General features: G+C 48.3%; 1 protein-coding gene and 1 long non-coding RNA gene across 8 annotated transcripts in view; one reads left to right on the top strand and one right to left on the bottom strand.

Annotated features, from left to right (window-relative positions):
* BCAS3 (BCAS3 microtubule associated cell migration factor) overlaps positions 1 to 24558 on the bottom strand; it is a 588867-nt gene that overhangs the window by 19705 nt on the left and 544604 nt on the right. For all 7 annotated transcript variants that reach the window (XM_044248512.1, XM_044248515.1, XM_044248514.1 and 4 more), the window contains one exon: positions 3706 to 3873. In XM_044248512.1, the coding sequence (XP_044104447.1) occupies positions 3706 to 3873 (168 nt within the window). The remainder of the gene's footprint in view (positions 1 to 3705; positions 3874 to 24558) is intronic.
* Positions 5363 to 11072, top strand: LOC122906499. The gene is made up of 4 exons (XR_006384549.1): positions 5363 to 5570; positions 7431 to 7668; positions 8925 to 8995; positions 10235 to 11072. It is a non-coding gene; the product is annotated as an uncharacterized LOC122906499 (long non-coding RNA).

The following is a 24558-nucleotide window of genomic DNA, read 5'->3' as shown; positions in this document are numbered from 1 at the left end:
GATTTCAAAATGATGGACTGAGCACATGCACCATATTAAAAAAAAAATGAAGGGAAAATATTAAAAAAGGAAACATAAACTCCTACAGGACTAGAGATCTGCGGAATCTTAAGAGAAGGAAATCAGGCCAGAAGCGACAGCAGGAGACAGGGACTGTGGCAGAACTGCTCACTTCTAGACTGGATGCAGAATTCATTCACTCGGCAAACAGTGACCACAGGCCTACTATGCACCAGACACTGTTCTAGGTGCTGGTTGCTGGATTCTGTGGGAAAAAATGAGCACAAACTGAGAACAGGAGGAGGAGCTACTAGCACAATAGAGAAGGCCTCCCCTGGCTCACTGGAGAGTCAATGCCAGAAATCTGTAGAGGCGCCAAACTGAACCGCTTGGGATTCTCCTTCAGCAACCCAAGTGTCAGAGCAGAACTGGACTGTCCTTGATTTGGAGTTTTGCTGAATGGGGACAATGAAAGGCTGACGGGGCAAGGGGTGTGTTAATACTGTAAGACAGCGACTCAGCCAGTTATTTTAGAGCAGATTTGCAAATCACACATGTGATCTAGTTAGAATACCTGGTCAGCAGCCCCCATGGAGGACAGAACTAACACCTGCCTCCTAGATGAACTGTGTTTAAAGACAGACCTTGTCACATGTGCATAGAGACCTTATTAGGATGCTTGCGTGGACTCAGCGGGGCTGGGTGGGGCCCGAGACTGCATTTCTAACGAGCTCCCAGGGACAGAGGGTGCTGTGGATTCCCAAACCACTCCTGGAATAGCAAGGCTTAAAGAGAGAAAGAAAAAAAAAAAGGTTTTGCTTTACTTTTGGGGCACAGCTAAATTGCCTATGGTATAGCTTACTGGTGAGGTGCTGAAGCCGGCTGACAGCGACATTTTCAGGAATTCAGCAAGCCAAATGACACCATGTTGATGGCCTGACATTGGCCATAACTCGAGTTTTTATACTACAGAAATGTCCGAATGCTACCAAGCAGGGCCTGCCTGCTTCCCTCTGGAAAGCCGGTTGGTAAACAATTCCCAGCATGTCACTAGCGAAGCCTGTTATCACCGTGACGAAGACGAATGCTCTAGAATGGGCTTCAGGGTTGGGGGGTCACAAGCGCATGCTCTGTTCACACCTTGTTAAAGAGGCCATTGGTCGTGATTGAGAGACTACACAAGGTGCCTGCTGGAAGGTACTAGAGGATTGATCATCTCGGGTGCCTTGGAGTACCTGACACCAGCAAACACTTACTGTCACCTTATGTGTAGGTCCTGTGAGCCACGGAGAGGAAGAGAGTGGTGGGAAGGCAGAGATGGACGGGCTGCTATGGCAAAGGGAGGCTTGATGAAATTCCCATCCAAGTCACACCGCCTGTCCCAGGCCATTCCTGGGTGCGCAGGGCTGCCTCTCTGAGGCCCTCGGCTGCACCACTAAGCCCGGCACTTCAACTGGAGTTGCACAACGGGACAACTGATTCTCAGCAAGGGCAGAGGGAAACGAGTTAATTTCCATAATACCCGCTTTACTGACTGACCCTTCAAATGGAGGCAGATTTTAAAAAACTGATACATTTAATATGGTCAAAAAACCCCAACTGAATCCCTTTTGGTGACAGTTTGGGGAGGAAAATGAAATTCCTCTGCTCAAGAAGGGCATCTCTTATTTTCTGACCTGTGGGTCATGCAGTTTTAATTTCCTCTCTCATCTCTTCTTCTTCTTCTTCTTTTTTAATTTCACAAACCTGCTTAAGGCCACAAAGACACTCCTGAATCCCTCAGCTGTCTGGCAGATGAACTGCTGCCAGGTTTGGTCAGGTTACTGTTTGCGCCAGGCTGAAGTTCTCCAGCTCCGGACCCGGCACCCCTTTAAATCTGCTTGCTGGCAGAGGGGCTCCAAGTACTGTCTGAGGAGAGCAGCCCATGAGCCGTGTGAGTCCCGGCAAGGGTGGCTCCTGGGGAGTGAGTCTCGTGACACCAGGCCCTGGTGGATGTAGCAGGGGCTGGCAGGGAACCGAGGGGTGTAGGGGGAAGGCGGTGCTAGAGAGAACTTTTGGAATGAGAAAAGCTTCCCCCCTTCTTCGAACTTCCAAGGAAAACGGGGTCAGAGCCTCTGTAAATGGCAGAGCCCGCCTCATCTGCAGATGCAGGGAAAAGAACAGGGGCACGGTGGGCTACCATCCATGGTTGGGAGGGCTGGATGATGGGGAGAATGATGGTGTGCACATGTCTGTGCATGTGTATGCACGAGGGAAGGGGGCATGGCTGGTTGCTGCTTCCAAGGTCTGCATCTTCTCTCTCTCCAGGGAAGAAGGGGGTGTGGAAGGGGGCTGGCCCTCAGAGATGGCTGTCTCCTGCGGCCTAGGGCACTTCTCTATCCCCAGGCACACTCCTTCTCTTCCCTCCTTGAATCCAATCTGTCCGTTTGCCTAGTATGGCGCAAGCACTGTGGGCGGGCCCAGAGCTGATGCTGTGGAGGTGGAGAGGAGAAAGATGGGTCTCTCTCCGCTTGGCACAGAACAGGAGGACTGAATGGGATGTGAAGAAAGGAGGGGAAGAAGAGAGGGAAAAGCTTAACTGCTGACTATCTAGGGGATGGGGAGGATCCACACGGAAGTGGGACAGACGTGTGATGACGTCGGGCATTTCAAGCCCTGCTAAAAATGGTTGCCTCTCTAAATCTTGCTGATCCTGATTCCTGTCCCAGGTTGTAAGTTTCTCCTTGCTGGGATCCTCTTCCCAGGTAGGCCGGTGCAGTGCGGACGATAATGTTCACAGTAAAGAATAGTCTCCAGAGGCCTCGGGCAAGCAAGAGTGGAAGCCCCCCGGCCAGGATCTGCTCGACCCAGTAGGAAGTTCCTGTTGACCTCAGGAACTGGGGAAGAGGCCTGCTGGGCAGTCGTTCTTGGGCCTAAAAGCTGGGCTAGAGAATGCATTAGCCGCATAGGAATGGAGAATGAGGAGGTGCTTCGGAAGAAAAGGAGCGGCAGGCTGCGCTGGAATTGTGCGGCGATGGGAGCATCGTGGTCTTTCCTGACTGCATGCTGTGTACGTGTGTGTGCATGTGTGCATGGACGCATGCGTGCGTGCACGTGCACATGTATGCTGCTTGCTGGCACAGGGCTCACCCATCTTCTAAGGACATCTTCTGACTGCTCTACAGATTCGAGAAGCTGCCCCGGGCTCTGGCTGCCGAGCCCTCTCACAGGCAAGAGTGCAAGGGCAAAGGCAGCAGAAGAAAGAGTAGCCTGGGGGCTCAAACCAGCTTTGCTTCATGCTTGCTCCCTCCAGGCGGGCAGGCCCCACTGCTACTTGCTAATCCAAAAAGCCTCGAGCATGAGAGCATGACGGAAGGTGCGCTGCCTTCCCACTCCATGTCTTAGGACTGCTGAGAACTGAGGGACTCCACAGTTGTCCCTTCCCTTGGAGTAGGTGTCCTTCCAGGAGCCACATGTACAACACAGTTGCATTTGTCACTGCATTTGTGTACGTGTTATTCCACGTACGAGGGATCACTGGGTCCCGTGCACTCCTTCACACAGGGCTCTCCCAAGACCAGAGACTTCCAAACTGATGCTAGTCAGAGTGCTGACCAAAGGAATACACAGTTAGAACAAATGGACACCCTCTCCCGCCAGAGAAGGTCTATGCCAACATGTGCTGGTCCTGACCCCGTCAGGCTGGAAGTGCGAGGCCACCTTTACCTGTTCCGGATCCCACCACGTCCCGGCTCGGCGACTCGGCCATGGCATCGGCGAGCCGCTCCCGGAGGCCTTCCTCTGTGTGCTCCATGGAGGACATGTGCCGCAGTCCAAAGCCCTCGGGCCAGCTCCCACACACCTCTAGCAGGGTCACGCTCCGGTCAAAGGTACCTGCGGCACACATGGGATATCCGGCCTTGAGTGTGTGTGTTCAGAGAGCGGGCCCTTCCTCTGTCTACCCGCCACTAGCCGCCCCCTCCTCACCCCCACCCCCACCACCGTCCGGTTTGGCTCTTCTCCAGGCTGGATGGAAGAGACACCACCATGAAACCCGTGCTGAGGGCAGCAGCTCATGACGTGAGATCAGACAGGGCAGACTTTCAGGAAAAAGACTCAGAAACAGGTCAAGGGCAGAGCACCTCTTGGCCACGTTCAACCCAAACACACCTCTACTTGTCTTTCTTTGAGGCAATAGGCCTTCCTCTAACAGTTCATTTAAAAAAGTGGTACATAGCTTAAAACTTCAAGAAAGTTTTTCATCCCACTCCATCCTCTAACCTGTACCCAAGCTCCTCATGTTACATCTGAGGCTCAGCTCCAACAGCACGTTTGTGACAGTCCTGGTTCAAGAACTCCCATCACCTGACGCGTCAATCTGGAGCTCGCTCTACTCTGCCGCACGCCGTCCCCCAGCTGCCCAAGGACAGACGGACAAGAGGGGCACCATTTGGGGGACGCCAGCAATGGAACTGGGTGATAGAATCTCCAGCAAAAATTGTTCCTTAACTTGAAGGCGTGTTCCAGTTCCAAGACGTACATGGCGCTGTGCTCGGTGCCAAGATGAGATTTTAGGTGCAAGATCACTTCAAAGTCTAAATTTAAATTCTTCTCCTCTATTATACAGCAAGTCTTCTGTGAAAGCTTAGTTCGTCTACTCTCTCTTGGAAGGAGATTATCGTCATGCTCTGTTGCTTTAAGCACATACCATTTTCCCAGTGATTAGGTAACTGAATCTACTGCATTTATTGGGCTTGGTTCCTGCCAGCACCAGGAAGATGGGGAAAAAATGCAAATGCCAATGTTTCCTAAAGTTAAAAGTACGCACAACACACACTTTTTATCAGGCCTTGCTTCTCCTCTTTGATCAGCCGTCAGAAACTATCTTCCCCAGGCGGGCAGGACTGGGCAGCGTCAGCACACACTCTCTGCCAATGACAGGTGGTAATAGAGAGGGTGTGAGCCCCAGCCCCGGCAGGCGGCCCTGCCTCTGATAATGGCCAAAGCATCGAGGTGATAACCGTTAGTAAACACTCCGACAGCCGGTGACTCCATACATCAGCAAAGAGGGCCAGATAATCCTGAGCTCTTCTGACCAGACAAAGGCCCTTGGCCAGCCCGCTGGGATTTATATGTGTGGCAAGGGTCACCACTGGCTCCTGAATGTCATCAGCCAAGTTTGGCTTTGATTTATCTCTTGCCTAATTGCAGGGAAGATTCCTGGTGCTGGGAGGATGGGTAACATCTACAAATGTATCTCCCCAAGAAGAGGCCACCTTGGGACTGGGTTGCCGGGCATCGGCTTGTTGGGTGGGACCCAGGAATGGGGAGCTGCCTGATACTACCTTCTCTCTTCATTAGCAGGGTCTGGACGGATCTGGGGAGCCAGGAGCCTGTGGTGGGGGTGAGGAGCTCTGAGCATCAGCCCTCCAAGGGTCTGAACTGTGCATTCATGCCTTGGCAGTACCAAGCCCACCAGAGCCAACCCCCGAGAGCATTAGCAACAATCAAAAGTGCCCAGGCCCTAAGGACTGGTGACATACTGATATATGTCACTGATGACATATGACCCACTCTCTAAGTGATGTTAGGTAAGTCCCTCAATCTCTTTTTTCCATCTCTGAAGTAGAACTAATAACTCTGCCTTGAAGGAATGGAAGGTTAAGCCAGGTTCCCACCAGGAGCCGGAGTTCTCCCCTGGTGCTGTCCCACTCTTAGCCGACAAGATCAAGAGCTACAGCGTCATTGGGCCTCTGATGACCGGCAGATGAGGGAGTTAGTAATAAAACCTGCGCACACTTTGGTGAGTGCTGTGAAGTGTGTAAACCTGGCGATTCACAGACCTGTACCCCGGGGGATAAAAATATATGTTTATAAAAAATTAAAAAATTGAAAAAAAAAAACAAAAACTGCGCACTCCTCCCCCTTGTAACCTCAGGGCTGGGGTGACAGCTTTCTTATGGACAGACATGTCTCAGAGTCTGTCTCAAGAATGGGGATGCCCTTACCTTCTGTCACTTCACAAGAGCAGCGTGCCTGTCCCTAAAAGGTGCTCAGTCAGTGTTAGTACACGCCGTTCTTAGAGGTCAGGGCAGCTGAGCAGACAGCAGGAGCCAAGAGGAAGAAGAAAACAAAATAAGCCAGCAACATGCTATGACAAGAAGGGTGCAGGTAAGAAGGCAGGCCTGGTCTACGACAGATGGTAAAGGCCAGGGGAGCATGTGGTATTTTAGGGACAAAACAACGGTAGACATGTGAAAAAGAAATCATGAGCTGGTGGAGAATGGAAATAGAGCTGGACTCAAATGTAGGTTCTCGACATGTATTAACTGCGTAGGTTCGGGCAAGTTCTTTAACTTTCTGAGCCTCTGATTCCATACCCATAAAAGTGGAAAAAACAGTACAACCCTACAGGGTTGTTGTGAGAGTTGAATTAGATGAATATACAACCAATCCCCAGCACATAATGGGGGTGCTCATGTGCATGTTAGTAACAGCAAATATGTACAACTTTATACCACTGGAAGCATCATCATAAATATTGCCGATCATAATCCTGAGACTGGTTTTTTTTTTTAAGATTTTATTTATTTCTTTGACAGAGACAGAGATAGCAAGAGAATACGAGCAGGGGAGTACAAGAGGGAAAAGCAGGCTTCCAGCTGAGCAGGGAGCCTGATGTGGGGATTGATCCCAGGACCCCAGGATCAGATCCCAGGACCCTGGGATCATGACCTGAACTGAAGGCAGACGCCTAACAACTGAAGCACCCAGAAGCCCCAATCCTGACATTGTTAACAATTATTATGGAAGAGGGGCTGGAAGTTCTAAGGGATTAAACAGCATGCTCGAGGTCTCGAAGTGACAGATCCTGAACACAGGCTCCTAATTCTTAGTTTGGACTTCATTCTGTCGCTTTACACTCTACTTCTCTTAGCTGCATCTGTAGTGGGGAACTGTTTTTGTTTTTGCTCTTTTTTGTTTAAATTCAGTTCATTAACGTATAGGGTATTATTAGTTTCAGAGGTAGAGTTTAGTGATTCATCAGTTGCATAGAAAGAACACCCAGTGCTCGTTACGTCACATGCCCTCCTTGATGCCCACCATCCGGTTACCCCATTCCCCCCACCCCCTCCCCTCCAGCAGCCCTCAGTTCGTTTCCTAGAGATCAGAGTCTCTTATGGTTTGTCTCTTTCTCAGACTTCGTCTTACTTTACTTTTCCCTCCCTTCCAGTGGAGAACTGTCATAGGGAGAAATCACCTCTATCTTTCCTAACTTGTTGAGGGCTCTTATCACCTTCAACCAATACCTCTAAAAAGTCTTTCCCACTTCCAACCAGCCCAGCTTCTTTGGAGTATCATGGTAATGCTGACATGTCATCCTGTCTGTTGGATGGCACACAGGAGGGAAAAAACATTGACGGAAGATATATTCTGTTCTCTCTTCACAGGGGCACTGCTGAGGTGGTGTGGGCAGGAGGCTGGGGATACAGCGTCCGTCAGAGGAGCACGGGATTGTCTCTACTGTCCTGAGAAGTCCCAGAGAGGACTTATCGTGCTGGATGGAATCTGCACAGAGACTCTGTGGTGCCCTCTTCCTTGGCCTTGACTTCTACCCTGGCCAGTGCGGATGAGGACAGGAAAGGAGCTCCTGGACTCTTCTGGGTCCGGAGTGAGAGAGAGATGCAGGTGTGTGTGTGTCAGCAAGGGCTGGGGTTAAGAGGCCAAGCCCTCGGAGAGTGAGGTCATCTCTGCACTCTTAGGCAACTGCACATTGTGTCAGCGTTGTCGGCACGGCTATCATTCATCGGGAGGGCCCTGAGAGTCTCCATCTGATGGGCTGGCCCTCTGAGTCCCATTATGGGAGAAAAGGTCAGTTTCAAGGGAGAGAGGACACTTAGCGCAGGCTGTTCAAGAAGCACAAAATATATGTACTTAGCAACAAAGATTTTTTTGCCGAAGCAATGCTCTGTGGTTTGCAAAGCCCCCTCACATTTATTATTTCAGTTAACTCACACATTCCTCAAATACTGATAAGCATCCACTATGATATGACTCAAGCACAGCACTGAGGTATGGGGATACAGAGTGAGCCAAAAAAAAAAGGTTCATGGTCTTTCACAAAACTCTGAGAAGCAGCAATTGTCACCATTTTACAGATTTATATTTTACTGAGGCTGAGGGAGAGAGGTGAGGTAACTTAAGGCCATGGTTTAGATGTGACAGTCTTGCTCTGATGCTTTCTGGGAGTCCCTTCTTTTAGGGCTGCCTCCCACCCTGCTATTCTCTGCACAACATTTTCTAAGATTTGGTTCAAGTCTCACCTGCTTGGTGAAACCCTCAGTAACCAACCAAGTTATAATGAGAGCTGTTCCAGAAAGTCTGTTTGCATGGCAGGTTCTTTACCTTTTGGCTGAAGCTGATGAAAGCTCTGAACTTTCCCCAAAAAATGTATGTTTGCATACATAAAATTATGTAAACAATTTCATAAAATGCTGTAAAGTGATTACGGTTCTGTATGGTTCTCTGAAGCCCATCTTCGGATCCCAGGTTAATGAGATCATTTCCATGGTGTCATTCCCATCCTGCCTTATGTTGTCTTCATGATTTGCTCTCCAACCTACTTTAGAAGCTCCTCGAGGGCATGGATTCCTCCATAACCCATAAGTCTGTAATAAGTATAGGACTTTGTGCATCACATTTACTCAAGATATGTTTGATTATCAACTGATCGAGACCATCTAAGAAATCTGACAGTCACTTTGGAGTCAATACCTTTTGGGTAGGATCCTGGTGCCTAAACACCTAGGGCTGGGATTAGGAGGAATAAGCTAGAGGTAGGCAGAAAAGGGAGCTAAAGTGAAACAATAGGAAGGAAGGAGCTTATAAGGGAGCAGAAAAAAAATGTCACGGTATTATTCTACAGCCTTCTGCATTTATTTTAGACTGGAGATCCCGGGAATTGGAGGAACCGAACAATCTGCCTTGGATGGCACGGAGAGTCGGGCTCGTACAGGTGAGCTTCCCGAATCCTGCTTCCCAGCTTGGCATCCTGTGTTACACTCTTTCCCCAGAGGAGAAATGGGTCAGGTTCTTGGGTTTCACAAACCCATTAAAGACATGCTGTGACAGCTGGTAAGCCTGCAGCTCCTGGGGAGCCTAGGGGAACATGTGCTCTGTCTTTGGTATACCATTGCTGGGGGGCAACGGAGCCTGAGGGAAAAAGGGGGCATGGGGTGTGTTCCTCGGAGCTGATAGTGTCTAGTCACACCCTAGCTATTTAGAAGATGTGGCACAGCCTTCCCCGTGCCTCAGTCAGGTTTAGCCCAGAATTTGGACTTTGATGAGAGGCTGCCGATCAGATTTCTAGCCTCCAGCGAGGCCAGGTAAACTTGTCATTAAACACAAGCCCTTCTGGGTGAGCACTCACGACAATGATGATGTCCGTGAGAACTAAGAAACGATTCTAGGTGGGATGGCAGCAACTACCAGAGAGCTTCCTTGTCTGTTCTCCAAATTAGCTCACTCAACAGATCTGGAGACTGGGCCTGTGGCAGAGAACTCCTCTCTGTGTTTCAGGCTGGTTCACATAAGCACAGGCTGAGGACATTAGCTTTATCTGGTACCTGGATGTGGCCGCAGGCATATCTTACTATGTCAATACGCACTGTGTTGTGACTAACACAGACTGGTTCACTGTGGGAAGGGGAGAGAATATGGGTACCCTGTCTGTCCCTCTCAATTCCTTAGGGTGGCTCCCAAGGTAACCGTGATCTCACAGCCACAGACATGGTATATAGCAAAGGGGCCTAGACCCCAGCAATCTTTTATGACTCAGATTATCTAATGGTCACCAAACTTGTGACAGTGTGCCATCTTTATCCCATATTCATCCATTTGGCTGTGGGGTTTAGGTTTAGGTCATTTTTATTTTTCAAATTCAATTAAATTAAATAATTATATTTTTAAAGTAGGCTCCATGTCCAGCGTGGAGTTCAATGCAAGGCCTGAACTCATGACCCTGAGATCAAGACGAGCTAAGATTAAGAGCTGGAAGCTCAACTGACTGACCCACCAGGTGCCCTGGGGTTAGGTCACTTTTAAAGGATTCACTACTCGTTGGGGCACCTGGCTGGCTTAGTCAAAAGAGCATGCAACTCTTGATTTCAGGGTCTAGAGTCTGAGGCCTGTGTTGGGTTTAGAGATGACTTAAATATATAAAACATTTAAAAAAGAAAAGGATTTGTTACTCCAGGTCAGAAGTAAATTGAGCAAGAGAAAGGAAAGGTACCAGCAGCAGAGAAATGCCTTTGCTGATGCTGGCAAGCCAGGAGATGCTGACGTGCCAGATGTGATGATGTTATGCACATCTGTTCTCCCAGGCCCTTGGGGCCACGGCTGGGAAGGGATTATTCATCATTCATCACAGTCCACGAACAGACTGCCCTGTGTGGCGAACATACCAAGAGGTCCTAAGCCAGAGGAGAAGAGTTCAACGGTAACTCGGACACCAAGATTTCTTCAGTTTAGCCAAATAGTTGTTTTGGCAACTACTTCCACAAGTGCCAAGTATGATCACAACTCATACTTTCAAGAGGAGGAGACAGACCACAACTCAAGATACCAAGGTTATAACTGGATTTCTTCCATTAACTTTTCTGGACATTCTAGGTCTTAATTTCCCCATTTCTCACATGGACAGTAAATGAGTAACTCCCACAATAGAGGTTCATCACACTGGCATGAATAGCCTCAAATGTAATTAATAATAATACACTAACAGAGCAATGGTGAGATGATGTTTGATGTATCTGGGGATAAAAGGTACCATATTTCATTTTCCATGAACCAGAAAACATAATTAAGCATTCATACCGTAAGTGGGTTCTTTTTCTTTCTTACTTTATTAAAGGTATATGGTAAACATCGGACCTGGGTTCACAAGCCATCTCCTGCTATTTTCTCACTCTATGACCTTGGGAAAGTCATTTGGCCTCTTTGGACCTTGGTTTCTCTACCTGCCGTAGTGGGCTAAATTGCATTCCCCCCCAAAATATGCCCACCTCAGAATGGGACCTTATTTGGGAATAGGGTCTTTGCAGACATAATTAAGAATCCAAGATGAGACTATCCTAGAATTAGGGTGAGTCCTAAATCCAGTGTCTGGAATCCTAGTGACAAAAAGGAGAGGAAAATCACCAGACAGAGCAGGAAAAAGGCCATGTGAAGACAGAAGCGGAGAGACTGGACTTATGCTGTGACAAGACGAGGAATGCCGGGGTCCACCAGAAGCTGGAAGAGGTAAGGAAGGTTTCTCTCCTCGAACCTTTGGAGGGAGTGTGACCTTGCTGACCCTTAACTTTGAACTTCTGGCCTCCAGAAATCTGAGAGAATAAAATTCTGTTGTTTTTAGTCACCAGGGCTGTGGTAATTTGGCATGGCAGCCCTAGGAAAGGAATACACTTAGAGAGCAGGGACATGAAATCTGCCTTCCAGGCTGTTGTGAGCATCTGATCAGATTGTGCATGGAAGAATGTCAGGTAAAGTCGCACAGGGCCACCTGAACACGGACAGCTACTGTGGGACTACGGAAGCAGTTCTTCAGAGGTGCGCTGGGATTCTGAGAAAGCCTTAGAAAGTGAAGACAGTGATCTGGGGACATCTCTAGGCCAGAAGACAGGTACTAGGCCAGAGACACTGGTGTGCAGACTCCATCATTAAAGCTGAGTGGTTCTATGTGGTGACACAGCAAAGGCCCTTGATGGGAACTCACAGCACAGAAGTGGGTGTGTGGCCCCCACTTCTCTGAGGATGCCTGCAGGGGGCACAGGAGGGCAGGCCAGGTGGCTCTTAGCTCCCAGGTTAGCTCCCTTCCATCCTCGTGATCTCCCTACCTTTCCCTACATCTGAGGGGGATGTTTCAGCTCCTAAATTGTTTAATAAATAAACAGGATCATACTCAACACGGGTAAGGATAGAATGAGGGTAAGGAAGAAGTTAAGGGTAAGGAAGGAATGAGACGGACTGGTGCTGGTGGGGAATATTATTGTTATAAACCCCATGAAGGGCAATTTGGCAATACGTACTAAGAGCCTTTTAAAAACATTTCCAACCACTGACCTAGGGATTCCACCTCCAGAATTCTAGCCCAAGTAAGTAAGATGCTAACCAACCCTCGGGCATAAAGATGCCCCTTGCCACTTTAACACTGCCTTAAAATAAGGTATTTGTGAGGTAAATCATACTTCCTTTATGCAGCAGAATATTAGGTAGTCACAAAAAAACCATGTTTATAATAGGGGAAATTCTTTAAGATATCATGTAAAATAAAAGCAAAACAAAATCGTATAGTTATTATTACCGAGCAATGTAAAGGAAGCGTAGACAAACATTTTTTTAAAAAATTCATGATGAGGGCGCCTGGGTGGCTCAGTGGGCTAAGCCGCTGCCTTCGGCTCAGGTCATGATCTCAGGGTTTTGGGATCGAGTCCCGCATCGGGCTCTCTGCTCAGCAGGGAGCCTCCTTCCTCCTCTCTCTCTCTGCCTGCCTCTCTGCCTATTTGTGATCTCTCTCTGTCAAATAAATAAATAAAATCTTTAAAAAAAAAATTCACGATGAAGCATTAATCATGGTTGCCTGGGGGTAGCTGGGTTACTGGGGACTCTCCTGTCACTTTATACCCATCCATGTGTTTTCTGTAACTTTGGCAATCAGTATAAAGCAAGTCAACAAACATGAAGAAAAAGGAGAGAGAGAGAGAAGAGAGAGAAAAAAAAGCCCCGTGCCAGAAACATGTGCACTGGGACTCAGACAGTAGCCCCCTAAGGAGCATCTGAGTGGAGGGCTTCCCCTGAGCCTGGTCTTGACACGCCTGGGGGGCGGGGGGAGCCTGCAGCTCCACAGCCCGCATCTGACTCCTCTCCCAGTGTCCGCGGCCGGCCGCACGCGATGTTGACTCATCCCTGTGTACATCGGACATATTTCCTTTTAATTTGTGTCAGGAACGTGCACCAACCTGTGTGTGTGAAAACGGCAGAAACAACTTGACCTCTGTACAAATTTCATACAACAGTTCAGAAAGGACCAGAAGAGCAATGCTGGAAGGACTCCATTTTAAAATCAAGTCCCTTTACCTGTCATCTTTGTCCTGCCCGGCCACCCCAGCTCTCAGCCTTTCGATAAACAGGACAGAGCTTGCTAGGAGACACCCTTTCCTGATTGCCAAGGAATGTCTGAGCCCCCACACATCATTAGGAGGTCACTGAGCCGGGCCCCTGCCTTTTGCCTGGGAGCCCAGGAGATCAGTCATCACTGCAGGGCCCAAAAAGGTGAATTTCGATGGGCTCCCCACTCACAGCAGACCTGGAGGTGCCTCAGACAGAAGAGCTTTCCAAGTCAGGCTGACACTGGCATTTCCCAGACAGGATCCCAGAGACCTTTCCTCCTCTGCTTTGAAACAGAAACCATCAAGATTTCTACCCCTCAAAGTGGGAAGAGAAGAATTGTCTTGCAGCTAGACTGCAATGAAAATATTCCCTGCAGGACGGTCTGCCCTGCTTCTGAGGATGGAGAGAAAATTTACACACGGCGTTCTGTTACAGGACTCCTAGGGTAAGGCTCAGAATACACCACAAGACAAACTCTATCCTCGGAAACCTAACATCTTCTTTTTATTCCAACATCTCCTTCAATGGAAAAACTTCATGGAACTGTATCTCTAAACACAAATGAGCAAACAAAATGGGTTTTCCAGAACAGTCCCGCTCCCAAACAAGTCCTGTGATCACATCAGATATGGTGGAAGGCAAGAGAACTAACATTTATTGTTTATTTTGTGCCAGGCATGGCCACTTTATAATACCTTACCTCACTAAAATTGCCCCAGCAAGTCTATGAGGTTGGTGCTGACATTCCCATTTTATAGATCAAGCAACCGAGGCCAAGAAAAGTAAAATTTTGCTCAAGATGACGATGTCAAGGCTACAGTCAAGATTCTGATTCTAGGTCCAAGGCCTGTACTTTCCCCCACTAAAATTCATGCCGAATTTTCATTTTGAAAATATGGCTGCAGGACCAGTAAGGGGGTTTCCAGTTAAGCCTTCCTACCGCAGAATTTTTAAGTGGTTCTTAGAGTTGGGTAGTTGGGAGGCCGGACAAAGAACCCAACCCAAACAAATCCTGTGTGTGTCTTAAAGAGACTTCAGTACTCCGCAAATAAGCCAAATTTGAGGCTCTCCACAGAAAACCTTGAAGTCTGAAACCTGGGACTAAGAAGTCTTCTGTTTTTATTAATTAAAGAAGATATTTCAAAATCATCAGATTTAGCACGATGACTGGACTTCAGATGTGAAACTCCCATATACACACAGACATGCATGGCTTGTCCTTTTGGGTTATTTTTGATCTTCCCTGAGGATCTGCATCTCCTCAGATGAGATCTCTCTGCTTCCTGGGCTGGCTGACATGTCTGCAGGCCCAATTTTGCAGGCCTGGGCCCCTGCTGGCCTCAGGAATTTCAAAGGCCAGAGAGAGAAGTGTGGGCAAAGCGGCTCCTACCACCATTTGCTCCTCTAGGCCCCCAAGGCAGTAGCTGTGGGAAAGAAGGGAGGAACCCACTCTGGGCTGAAGGAAGGTCCTGGATGTGCCTGCAGGTCCCAGAGTTGACTGGTTTGATGCCCTGCCAAGTTTTGGTTTTGTTATTTTGGTAGTCACCTAACCACGTGGGCTTTCAAATGGTGTTTCCAGCTTGGGCAAGAGGCATTTCCATTTGTAGTGCGTGGTCAGCCTTCCACTTTTCTCTGCCACCAAACCCCATCAGCTCTCACTCCAAGGGGCAAAGCTGAACCAGATTTTTAGCTGCAGGGGTCTTGGATGAAGATTTGTGCCTGGCCTGCCATTCTGACACAGGGTATATTAAATAACAGGATCCCTACTTTCCAGGCCCTTACAACAAAGCTGTTCACCAAAGACTTGGCCTCAGGGCCTGAGAGGAGCAAGATGAGAAACAGCACTGTTTGGACAATGGGGAACACCCACTAAAGCTGGGGTAGTCGGGGACGGTTTCCATCAGTCATGGCGGCTTGATGTGGGTGGAAGATATGCCACAGTAGGAGGGGATGTCTGGGTAAAAACACAAAGGCAGGGATGTTCCTCACGTAGAGGCAGTCAGTAGAGTCTACTGGAGTGGAGCGTCCCTCATGAAGAATAATACTTCATGTGGTTCCTCAGAATTGGTGCCCATTTTCACACAGTTATTTCCTTGTGACTGTGGGACCATAGCAATCTGTACCATGGGCAGGACAGATACTGTTGATTCCATTTTACAGATGAGGCTCCCGAGGCTCCTGATGAGGAAATGACTTGCTTCGCTCACCTTAGGTTCTTTACTTTTTTTTCTTTTATTGAAGTATAATCGACAGTCATTTTAGTTTCTTGCCTCCCAGGTTAGTTGAGACACCTTCCGTGAAGATCCTCAGTGAACAAACTGGCACTACAGAAATATCATCATGGCGGCCTGAGGCAGGTGCCGAAATGGGATCACAGGGCAGACTGGTGACTGACTTTGCTGAAATCCTAACTAGTGCTGGCTTGGGCCCCTTGTCCTACAAGGGCTTCCTTGACTTTTGGCCTCATTTCCTGGTCCTGCGGCCCATGGGGGTGAGCGTGGTGGTAGGGTTCAACAGGGTATCACTTGACTTTATCACACAAGGTGTGTCCATGGCTTGTTCCACACCTGAAACAGTGAGGGTGCTTGGGAATTGTCATTCCCTGCCTTGACATGTCCACGTGTTTATTCAGCCTTGGCTGCTCCCACTGACTCATCCTCAGCCTGGGCATGGAAACCGGGGAGGATGTAGGGAAAAGAGAAGAAGCTGCAGGAACACACAGCAGGAGCAATGAGGTGTAGAAATCTTAACAATGACAATAATCCCTTACAATGCACCCGCTTTGCCCTTTACAAGGTGCTTTCAACTGCCTTAATCCTCACAACACTGCTAGAGAGGAAGGCAAGGCAACTCTTACTAGCCCCCGTTTTATGGCTGAGGAAGTGAATGCAGAGATGAGGGGGGCAGAGATGAGTTTGGAGAACCGGATCCTGAGTGCTACATCTTTGCTAGTCCAAGTGTGGGCCACTGGCCAGCACAGCAGCATTGCCAGGAAGACTGGGAGAAATGTAGCCCCGTGCAGGCCCTGCCCCAGGCTTAATAAAGCAGAATGTGCACTTAAATCACATCCCCAGGAGGTTGTGTGCCTAGAGTTGGAGAGAGTAGCTTACACGGCACTCCCCTCGCCCTGTTCCGGTCCCTTGGAGTATATCTGGTTCTACCTACTCATTTAAAGACCAGGAAATTGAGACCCAGGAGTGGATGGGATACGGCCTGTGACAGAATCAGGAGCAGACAGAACTTTGGTCTTGCAAAGCAGTCCTGCTCCTGTTTAATCCAGCTGACACTCAACTACTGTGCGCCTTGCCTTTTCTCCTCTGTCCCTGCCCCACAAGTTCAAGCCTCAAACCGCTTTCAGCTGCCAGGCCCTCAGCCTCACCCCTCAGTTCCAGCCTTGTATTAAGTGTTAACACAAGTTCTAGGACCTAGGGTTAACACTCTATTAAAGCAAACAGGCAAGCTGAGACCTCCTGCTACAGTGGAAGAGCTCAGTGGGGGTGCAGAGCACCCAGGGGCTCCTAGGCACAGCTGCGGAGGGGTGGGCTGGCGCTCAGCTGTCTCTGCCCTGCCCCACTCGGAGGCCCTACTGCTTTTAGGATAGGACCAGGCACTCCCTGCTTACCTGTGGAGGGGACACTACACATGCCTTGTAAAATGCCCACTTCATTAGTAAGTGTGGAAAATGCCCAAATAACTGTGTTAAGCTGGTTATGATTTTCCCTCCATTCACCGGTCTCCCTGGGTGCCAAGATTGGCGCCTGTGGGTAAAAGCAATTCCTAGGCCTTGGCTGGAGCTTGGGGCCAGGATTCCCCCTCCTTCCCCCCCACCCCCCACTTCTACTCTATTGAGGCCAATCAGGATGTTATTCATTTCCCTAGCAGAGACGCAAGTTCAAAAAGGGCCAGGAGAGCTCCTCGGCCCAGTCACAGTGTGAGAAATGCCAGTCTTTCCCATGAGAAGGAAGCAACAGATTTCGTTTCTGCTACTCATGCAAGGAGCAGCCCAGAATGAATGTGTGTGTGTGTGTGTGTGTGTGTGCGCGCGCGGGCGCGCGCGTGCACACGCCCACGCAGAAACCTAGCTTTTTATCTCTGGACCTATGGAACATAACAAATTTACAGGAAGATTGGAGTCATCCATAAGGAGAGAGGCGAAAAAAGCCAAGGCGCCAAGAGGTCCCTAGGAGGGGCCTGGAAACCTCATGTTACTATCTCAGACAGACATGGACCTGTCATCCAATCTTGAGTTAGGGCTAACAGCTGAATGAAAGAATTTCTCATTGTGCTTCATTTGAGTTTTAGAAATGCCTTTAGGGCTGAAAAGCCACTTAGAAGAGCTTTCTCACATCCCTCAGACTGTTAAAAATAAATAAATAAAAACCAAGTGTATTTGTTGTAGAAACACCTACCAAATAGCTCCAAATGAACTTGCAAATTCACACAAACTCCCCTGGGCAAGTCATTAACCCTTTCTGGACTGGACCTCCCTTTAAAATAAAGAGGCCTGGATAGGAGCTCCATAATCTTCAAATGCAGGAAGGGACTCTCATGCTGTCAAGATCCAAATGGGTGGTGGTACCCCATTTACTGGGTGAACCATCCCCCTCTTTCTTGCCCTGCCTCTGGGGTCCACCTTCAAGAACCAGCAGCAGTGGCCTGTGCTCCAAATCTAGCTGTAATCCCTTCCCTCCATTTAGTACCTTCTTATGCCTTATTTTAAAGGCCATTGTGAGAGAGGGGTGGGGAGCAGGTCTATTGGCCAGATGAGGTGGCTATAAGTCACTGAGCTTTCTGTCGGTAGAAAGAGCACTTGATTAAGAATGGGAAACTGAGGGCTAGTTCTGGTGCTGGTATATTCTAGCAAGTCCTCCTGGCCCCTCAGTTTTCTGCACTGTAAAAGAAGAACAGTAACGCTGGTTATTAGTGATGCCTGGGTGGTACGGTCCGTTAAGCATCTGACTCTAGGTTTTGGCTCAGGTCATGATCTCAGCGTTGTGGGATCGAGCCCCGTGTCAGGCTCTGAGCTCACTGTAGAGTCTGCTTGAGATTCTCTCTCCCTCTCCCTCCGCCCGTCCCACTTATGGTCTCTTTCTCTCTAAAAATAAATAAAGCTTTAAAACAATAATAATACTAGTTATTATTACTGTTAGTTATTTATAATCCTCAAAATTATGCTAAGATTCAAATGTTGATGTTCATGATAGACCCTTCAAGACTACAATGTGTAACGGGTACGTAAAGTATTGACTTTACCCTTAGAAGCCAGATGGCTTTATATTGGTGCTCTCACCACTTCTCCCAGATCCTTGGAGACTTAAGGATAATATCTAAGCTGTTTGGCTTCTGGAGGTATGGGAATGTCCACACAGCTCAGCACACTGCTCAATCCTAAAATGGGAATGTGAAGTTACCAATCATGTCTTCACTGGAGCTTTAAAGCTGCATAAGACACTTAACTGCTGCCCTCCAGGGTCAAACAGAGCGACCCTGAAGTTATTCTGATGTCCCAGAGATATCTAAGAACCAAGAGCCTGCAGCACAGATCTTGCCACATAAGAGGGGCCTAATGGGGGCGCCTGAGTGGCTCAGTTGGTTGAACATCTGACTGTTGATTTCGGCTGGGGTCATGGTCACGGGGTTGTGGGATTGGGCCCCGCGTTAGGTCCCACGCTCGGCGCAGAGTCTACTTGTCCCACTCCCTCATCCTCTGCCCCTCCTCCTGCTCACACACTCTCTCTAAAGTAAATAAATAAAATCTTTAAAAAATGGGTGTCGTGAAAAGAAGGGCCATCTGTACCCCAATGTTTATAGCAGCAATGGCCACAGTCGCCAAACTATGGAAAGAACCAAGATGCCCTTCAACGGATGAATGGATAAGGAAGATGTGGTCCATATACACTATGGAGTATTATGCCTCCATCAGAAAGGAAGAATATCCAACTTTTGTAGCAACATGGACGGGACTGGAAGAGATTATGCTGAGTGAAATCAGTCAAGCAGAGAGAGTCAATTATCATATGGTTTCACTCATTTGTGGAGCATAACCAATAGCATGGAGGACAAGGGGCGTTAGAGAGTAGTAGGGAATTTGGGTAAATTGGAAGGGGAGGTGAACCATGAGAGACTATGGACTCTGAAAAACAGTCTGAGGGGTTTGAAGTGGCGGGGGGGTGGGAGGTTGGGGTACCAGGTGGTGGGTATTATAGAGGGCACGGCTTGCATGGAGCACTGGGTGTGGTGAAAAAATAATGAATACTGTTTTTCTGAAAATAAATAAATTGGGGAAAAAAATGGGTGCCTAGTAAATGTTTATTAAATGAATGAAGAGAGAATCTTTGCTATATTTTGATCTGAAGTCTGAAAAGGAACACATAAAGGCATTTCCCAGCCACTCCAGGCAGCACTACCCTTAAATTTCTCATTCTAAAATAACTCCAAAAAGAAGGGGTCCCTATGCTCCTTGGAGCCACATTCCTTAGTATTCTCCTCAGCAGGTAACTTCTCCCTATAATATTAAAATAAGTATAATTAATATCTCTATTCATCCTGGACAGATAATGTCCCAAGATCAAGTGATTAGAAAATAATATTTATCCTGACTATTCATTCACAACAATGTCTGGATTTCATAGATTTGCAATTTCACACAAGGGGCACAGACCCTCTGCACCATTTCCATGCCTCATAAAATACATTTAGTAGAGATAAAGCCTTTATTTACAAAAGGTAAATACAACTGATTCTGAGAAGAGTTGTGTGAAACACACCTCATGATGAGGGGCAGTAAACAGAGTTAGGTTTCAAACATTAAACAAGTAGAGCCAGCTCTGGCCTTGGCAATCAATCACCTAAAAATTTCTTCTTTGTCTACAGATGTTGCTTCTTCCAAACTTCTTTAATAGGATTTTAACATATGTTTTGTTTTGTTTTGTTTTAAATGCTGGATCCCATTCAGGCCCATTATTCCACAAAACAGAGCAGCCAATCAGACTGTCTACAGCACAGGGAAGTGAGGATGCTCCAGTCCAACAGCTTTCAGAGAAGCAGCGCTAGGGCAGTTATCTGTCTAGATGCAAGATTTCCACCAGATTCCGGAGTATTCACTTGCTCAGAAACCCTCCTTCAGATGGATGGGTGAGCACTTCTCTCTCCATGCACCTGAGGAGTGCCACGGAAGCACTGGCTCAAAGGATGGGGGTTCTCCAGAACCTTAGGGGGAATCTGTCTGTGTCTAGGGTGGGAGGCTGGGATGTAGTTTGTGTAGTTGGAAAGTGCTCCCAGGTTATAAATCAACAACCTCTGGTCTACAGCCTCATTCCCAGATTTTCCTAAAGGGAAGAATCGCCAGGGGCGCCTATAGAATAAACAGATGCTCAGGCCCTTCTCCAAGATGATCCAATGCAGCAGTTCTGGGATAGGGTCTGAATCTTACCTGGGAATTTGGGGAACCACTGCTCTGGAGCGGCAGGCCCTCTAATCCAGCCTCAGGGGAAAAGGCCTCTGACTCTCCTTCCTCGATCATGGTAGCTCAGACATAACCACTTGGTCCCCTGTGGAAATCCCGATACCGCAAAGGAAAGCTGCTTACACTGGCAAATTGCTGACTACTCCTCATCCTTCCTTCGTTCCTTTGGTTTTCCTCCTCCCTCCCTGAACACCCCCCAAGCTTCTCCCTGGGCCTGACTTTGTTCCCTCTGCCCCTCAAGTTGTTGTGCTTCTATAGGTTCCACCCTTCACCCTCTTCTCTTCCTTCTTTGCACACTAGCCTGGGTGAGCTCATCTACTCTCATCGTTACAACTATCGCTGACACGCTGCTGACTTCCCTAACTGCACTTCTGACCCAGTTCTCTCCTGGCCTCTGGATCCATCTCTGTCTGACCCAACATACTCCACAGGCACCTCCAACTCAGTATGTACGAAACAAAGTCATCACCTGACTTCTCTGAAACTTCTTCCTTCCCGATTCCCTAAGTGAACTGGCAGCACTGTCTTCTCAGACTCCCCCCTTTCCTCACCCCCACTGATCAGGAAGTCCTATGGATTTTACTTCCTAAGCCCTGCCCAATCTGTCCCCTACTCCACGGCCACTGAACTTAGACCCTCCTCAGTTCCCATTGGGATTATTCCAACAATCTTTATACCAGTCTTTCCATCCCTTAATATAGCTTCCCTTTACTTAACTCTTCTTAGTGCCACCAGAGTTACCTTTTCTAAAATGCGAATCTGAACACTTAACTCGACTGTCCTCAGGATAAAACCCAATCTTCTTAGCACCATCATCTATCATCTGGCCCTGACCAGCTCTCCACACTCTGCACACCCTGCCCCACCTTGCGCTTTGCCACCATGCATCTGAAACAGCTGCTCCTTCTGCCTGGAATGTTCTTCTTCCCTAGTCCTATTATTCATCCTTGAAGACTTAGATCAGCCGGGGGAGTCTATCACCCTCCTTCTTCGTCTGACTTAGGTCTTGCAATAGGCCAGCACCCTGGCTTGCCTTCTACACAGCACATAGTCAACTCCACAATGAACACTTAACAGCTGTCTATTACAGTCCAGCCACGGTGCTGGGTGCTGGGAGTCTGGGTAAAGGGGATGGCTGGCTGAAAGAACAGTAACGTTTTCTGGTCTACTTTCTGACCAGACTGTAAGTTCCTGGAGGACAGCATCTGTGGCTCCTGGTTTTTGTTGTTGTTGTTGTTGTTTATTTGTTTGTTTGTTTTAAAATCTCTGTATTCTGAGTGCATAGCATGTTGCGTCAGTTCTTGGCACTTAGCAGGAAAAAAAGAAGGAGAGGAAGAAACTGGGGTTGTATAGCCCAGAGAAGAGATTGAGAGAGCTGAGATTCTAGTACTCAAATATGTGAAGCACAATTTTATGGAAAAGGGAATCAACTGATCAATCAATTGATCGATCAATCAATCTATTTAGGGGCTCCAGAGGCCAAACAGGACCCAGAGAGAAAAGACAATGGGCTGATGTATTTCAGACCAACATGAGAAGAAGCACAAAGAAGGACAAGCTACCTTGTACTGCCCACTCAAGACTCAACCCATGTGTGAGTTCCTCCATGAAGCCTTCTGGGAGTCCTCTGGGCAGGGAATGGTCCCTCTACTGTATCCCCACAGCACCTGCACAGCCCCTAACATGGTGCGTCCGTGACTCAGTGACCCATTCTCCTGTCTTCCCCTCAGCTTTGTGCTGTGAGTGTTTTGCCTTATTTTTGTATTCACAGGGCCTTAAGATGCAGTACAGGAGACGGTTAAAGGCTCAGGCTTTAGGGCTCTGGTCCTGTCACCTAATAGTTGTATAATGTTGGGCAAATTAGTTACCTCTCTTGGGTCAACGAATACCTCTTTCAAATGGGACTCATAAAAAATATTAAGGCTTAAATGAATGTGTTCAGAGCAGTGTCCGACACAAGTGAATGCTTACATGCACTATTATCCTGCTGGTCCTCGTCATGACTCAGTGAAGGTCCTGTTTCACAAAGAAACTGAGGTATAAAGAGACTGCGTCAGGCCACAGTGCTGGACCCTGGGGCCAAAATTTTGGACATCTCAGATAGTATACTTCTCCCAGACTCAAACTTTTAAAAAGGTTTTCCCCTTGATTTTTCAACCATGCTTAAGTGAGCTGAAAATAAAAGGAAGTACTTTGTTCTAGAAGGGAATACAAATGTTCTTTGTGAATTCCATCACCTCTTCCAAAGGAATTCTCTTATTAATCGGGAGAGAAGTTCAGAGCTCACAGGAGCTGTCGAGAATGGTGTTCCTCGTCCTTTTGACAGGACTCTACGGACTCTCAAAGTCAACAGCTGGACTTCAGAGAAGATTATGGCATGACACCACTGTCACCTTCTAAGTAACAGTAAAAGCTGAGAAAGTGCAATGCTTAGGTGCATGACCAAACCACTGCTCCTGGCCTCACACTTCACTGACCACCACACACCAATGACTTCACCTTCATTCCTGTGACTCCCTCACCTGGATCTTGCAATAGCCTCTTTTAGTATTGGAAGCAAGAAATCCCACCTCTTGATCATGAAACTTCCTATTTGTCTATCTCCTTCACTTCCTTATTCTTCCTAATGATGCCTTTCCGCCTCATTGAGCCTGCTAGCCCCTGGAGCCCTTCCCTGTCATCCCAGTCCACTGGTTCCCTCCCAGTGACACTTCTCCACGTCCATCCTGGTATTCAGGCTTGTAAGTCCAATAATACCCTCAACACCTGCCCCTCAACCACCCTCAAACACCGCCATCACTGCTCCCCCTGCTTTGCCAGATGCCTCCAGGATGATCCGCCCACCATCCAGCCACCTGATTCCTCTGCTCCTGCTCCCGGGCTGCTGGGCTGTGTTGGAGAAAACCTCACACTTACATCCACTGGCACCACGACAAATTTACCAGCGAGGCCTTCCCTGCTCCTCAGCCTTTTTTTTAAAACCCCCCTCCCCATTCATTCCTGGTCAGTTCCCTCCTGTATTTTCTCTTCTTCCCAAACCCCCTAAACCTGTCACAAGTCTCTCCCTCATTCTCAGCAGATGACCTGCCAACTAACTGCCTTTGGGATTTCTGTTTTCGTTCTTTCTTTTAAAGATTCAGAAGACCATGCATCTTAAAAGCGACCAGTGTAAGAGTGACAAGCACAGATCACAGCCCCTGAAGAATCACCCCGTCAGCCAGTCAAGCAGAGTCTCCTCTGATAAGAGAAAGCAGGCGAGGGGGTGTCGGCTGGGAACCAGAGAACCGCTCTTCCCGCCTTTAGTTTCCCACTGAATACATTCTGGAGGGTTTTTGATTTTGCCCTTGTCACTTCTATTCTTCATCAGAGAGCTGCTGCTGTGTGAGGCTGAGTGGCGTCCTAAGGTGGGAGAAAAAGATGATTACAGCAGGCGCGTGAGCCCGTGCCCAGGCGGATGGCTTATAATCCAGAAATGACCCTGTATGGTCTCCACATGAGAAGGGACAGAGCAGTCAGCATTCCTGTGAGATGTGCAGGCTCGCACGCACGTGGATGTGTATCTATTTCACAGCCATCCCAGGAGTCAGAAAATACCTGTCCAAAGTGGCAGAAAGGTGCGAGAGTGATGCCTCCACGCCTTGGCATGGTTGCCAGGCCTCGTGATGACCCGGCCCGTGCTCACGCATCCAGGCTCCTCTCTCCCCCTCCCTCCCTGCACCTTGCATGAAACATAAGGAACCCCGTTCTGTTCCTCCAGGGGAGTGTGCTCCCTTTCGCCTCTGGGCCTTTACATCTTCATCTTGCTCATCCTTTGATGGCAGCTTAGACAGAGCTTCTGGGCACCCTCCCTGACCCTCCTCTAGATGAGGCGAGGTGCCCCTGCTATGGGCTCCCGCAGCAGAGCCCCTGAAGCTACCTCATCACAGTACACTCCATGAATATTGCTG

The sequence above is a fragment of the Neovison vison genome, chromosome 5 (genome assembly GCF_020171115.1).
Source record: "Neovison vison isolate M4711 chromosome 5, ASM_NN_V1, whole genome shotgun sequence".
NCBI lineage: Eukaryota > Metazoa > Chordata > Mammalia > Carnivora > Mustelidae > Neogale > Neogale vison.
The sequence above is the reverse complement of the archived record's forward strand: the minus strand, read 5'-3'. Positions and strand labels throughout refer to the sequence as shown.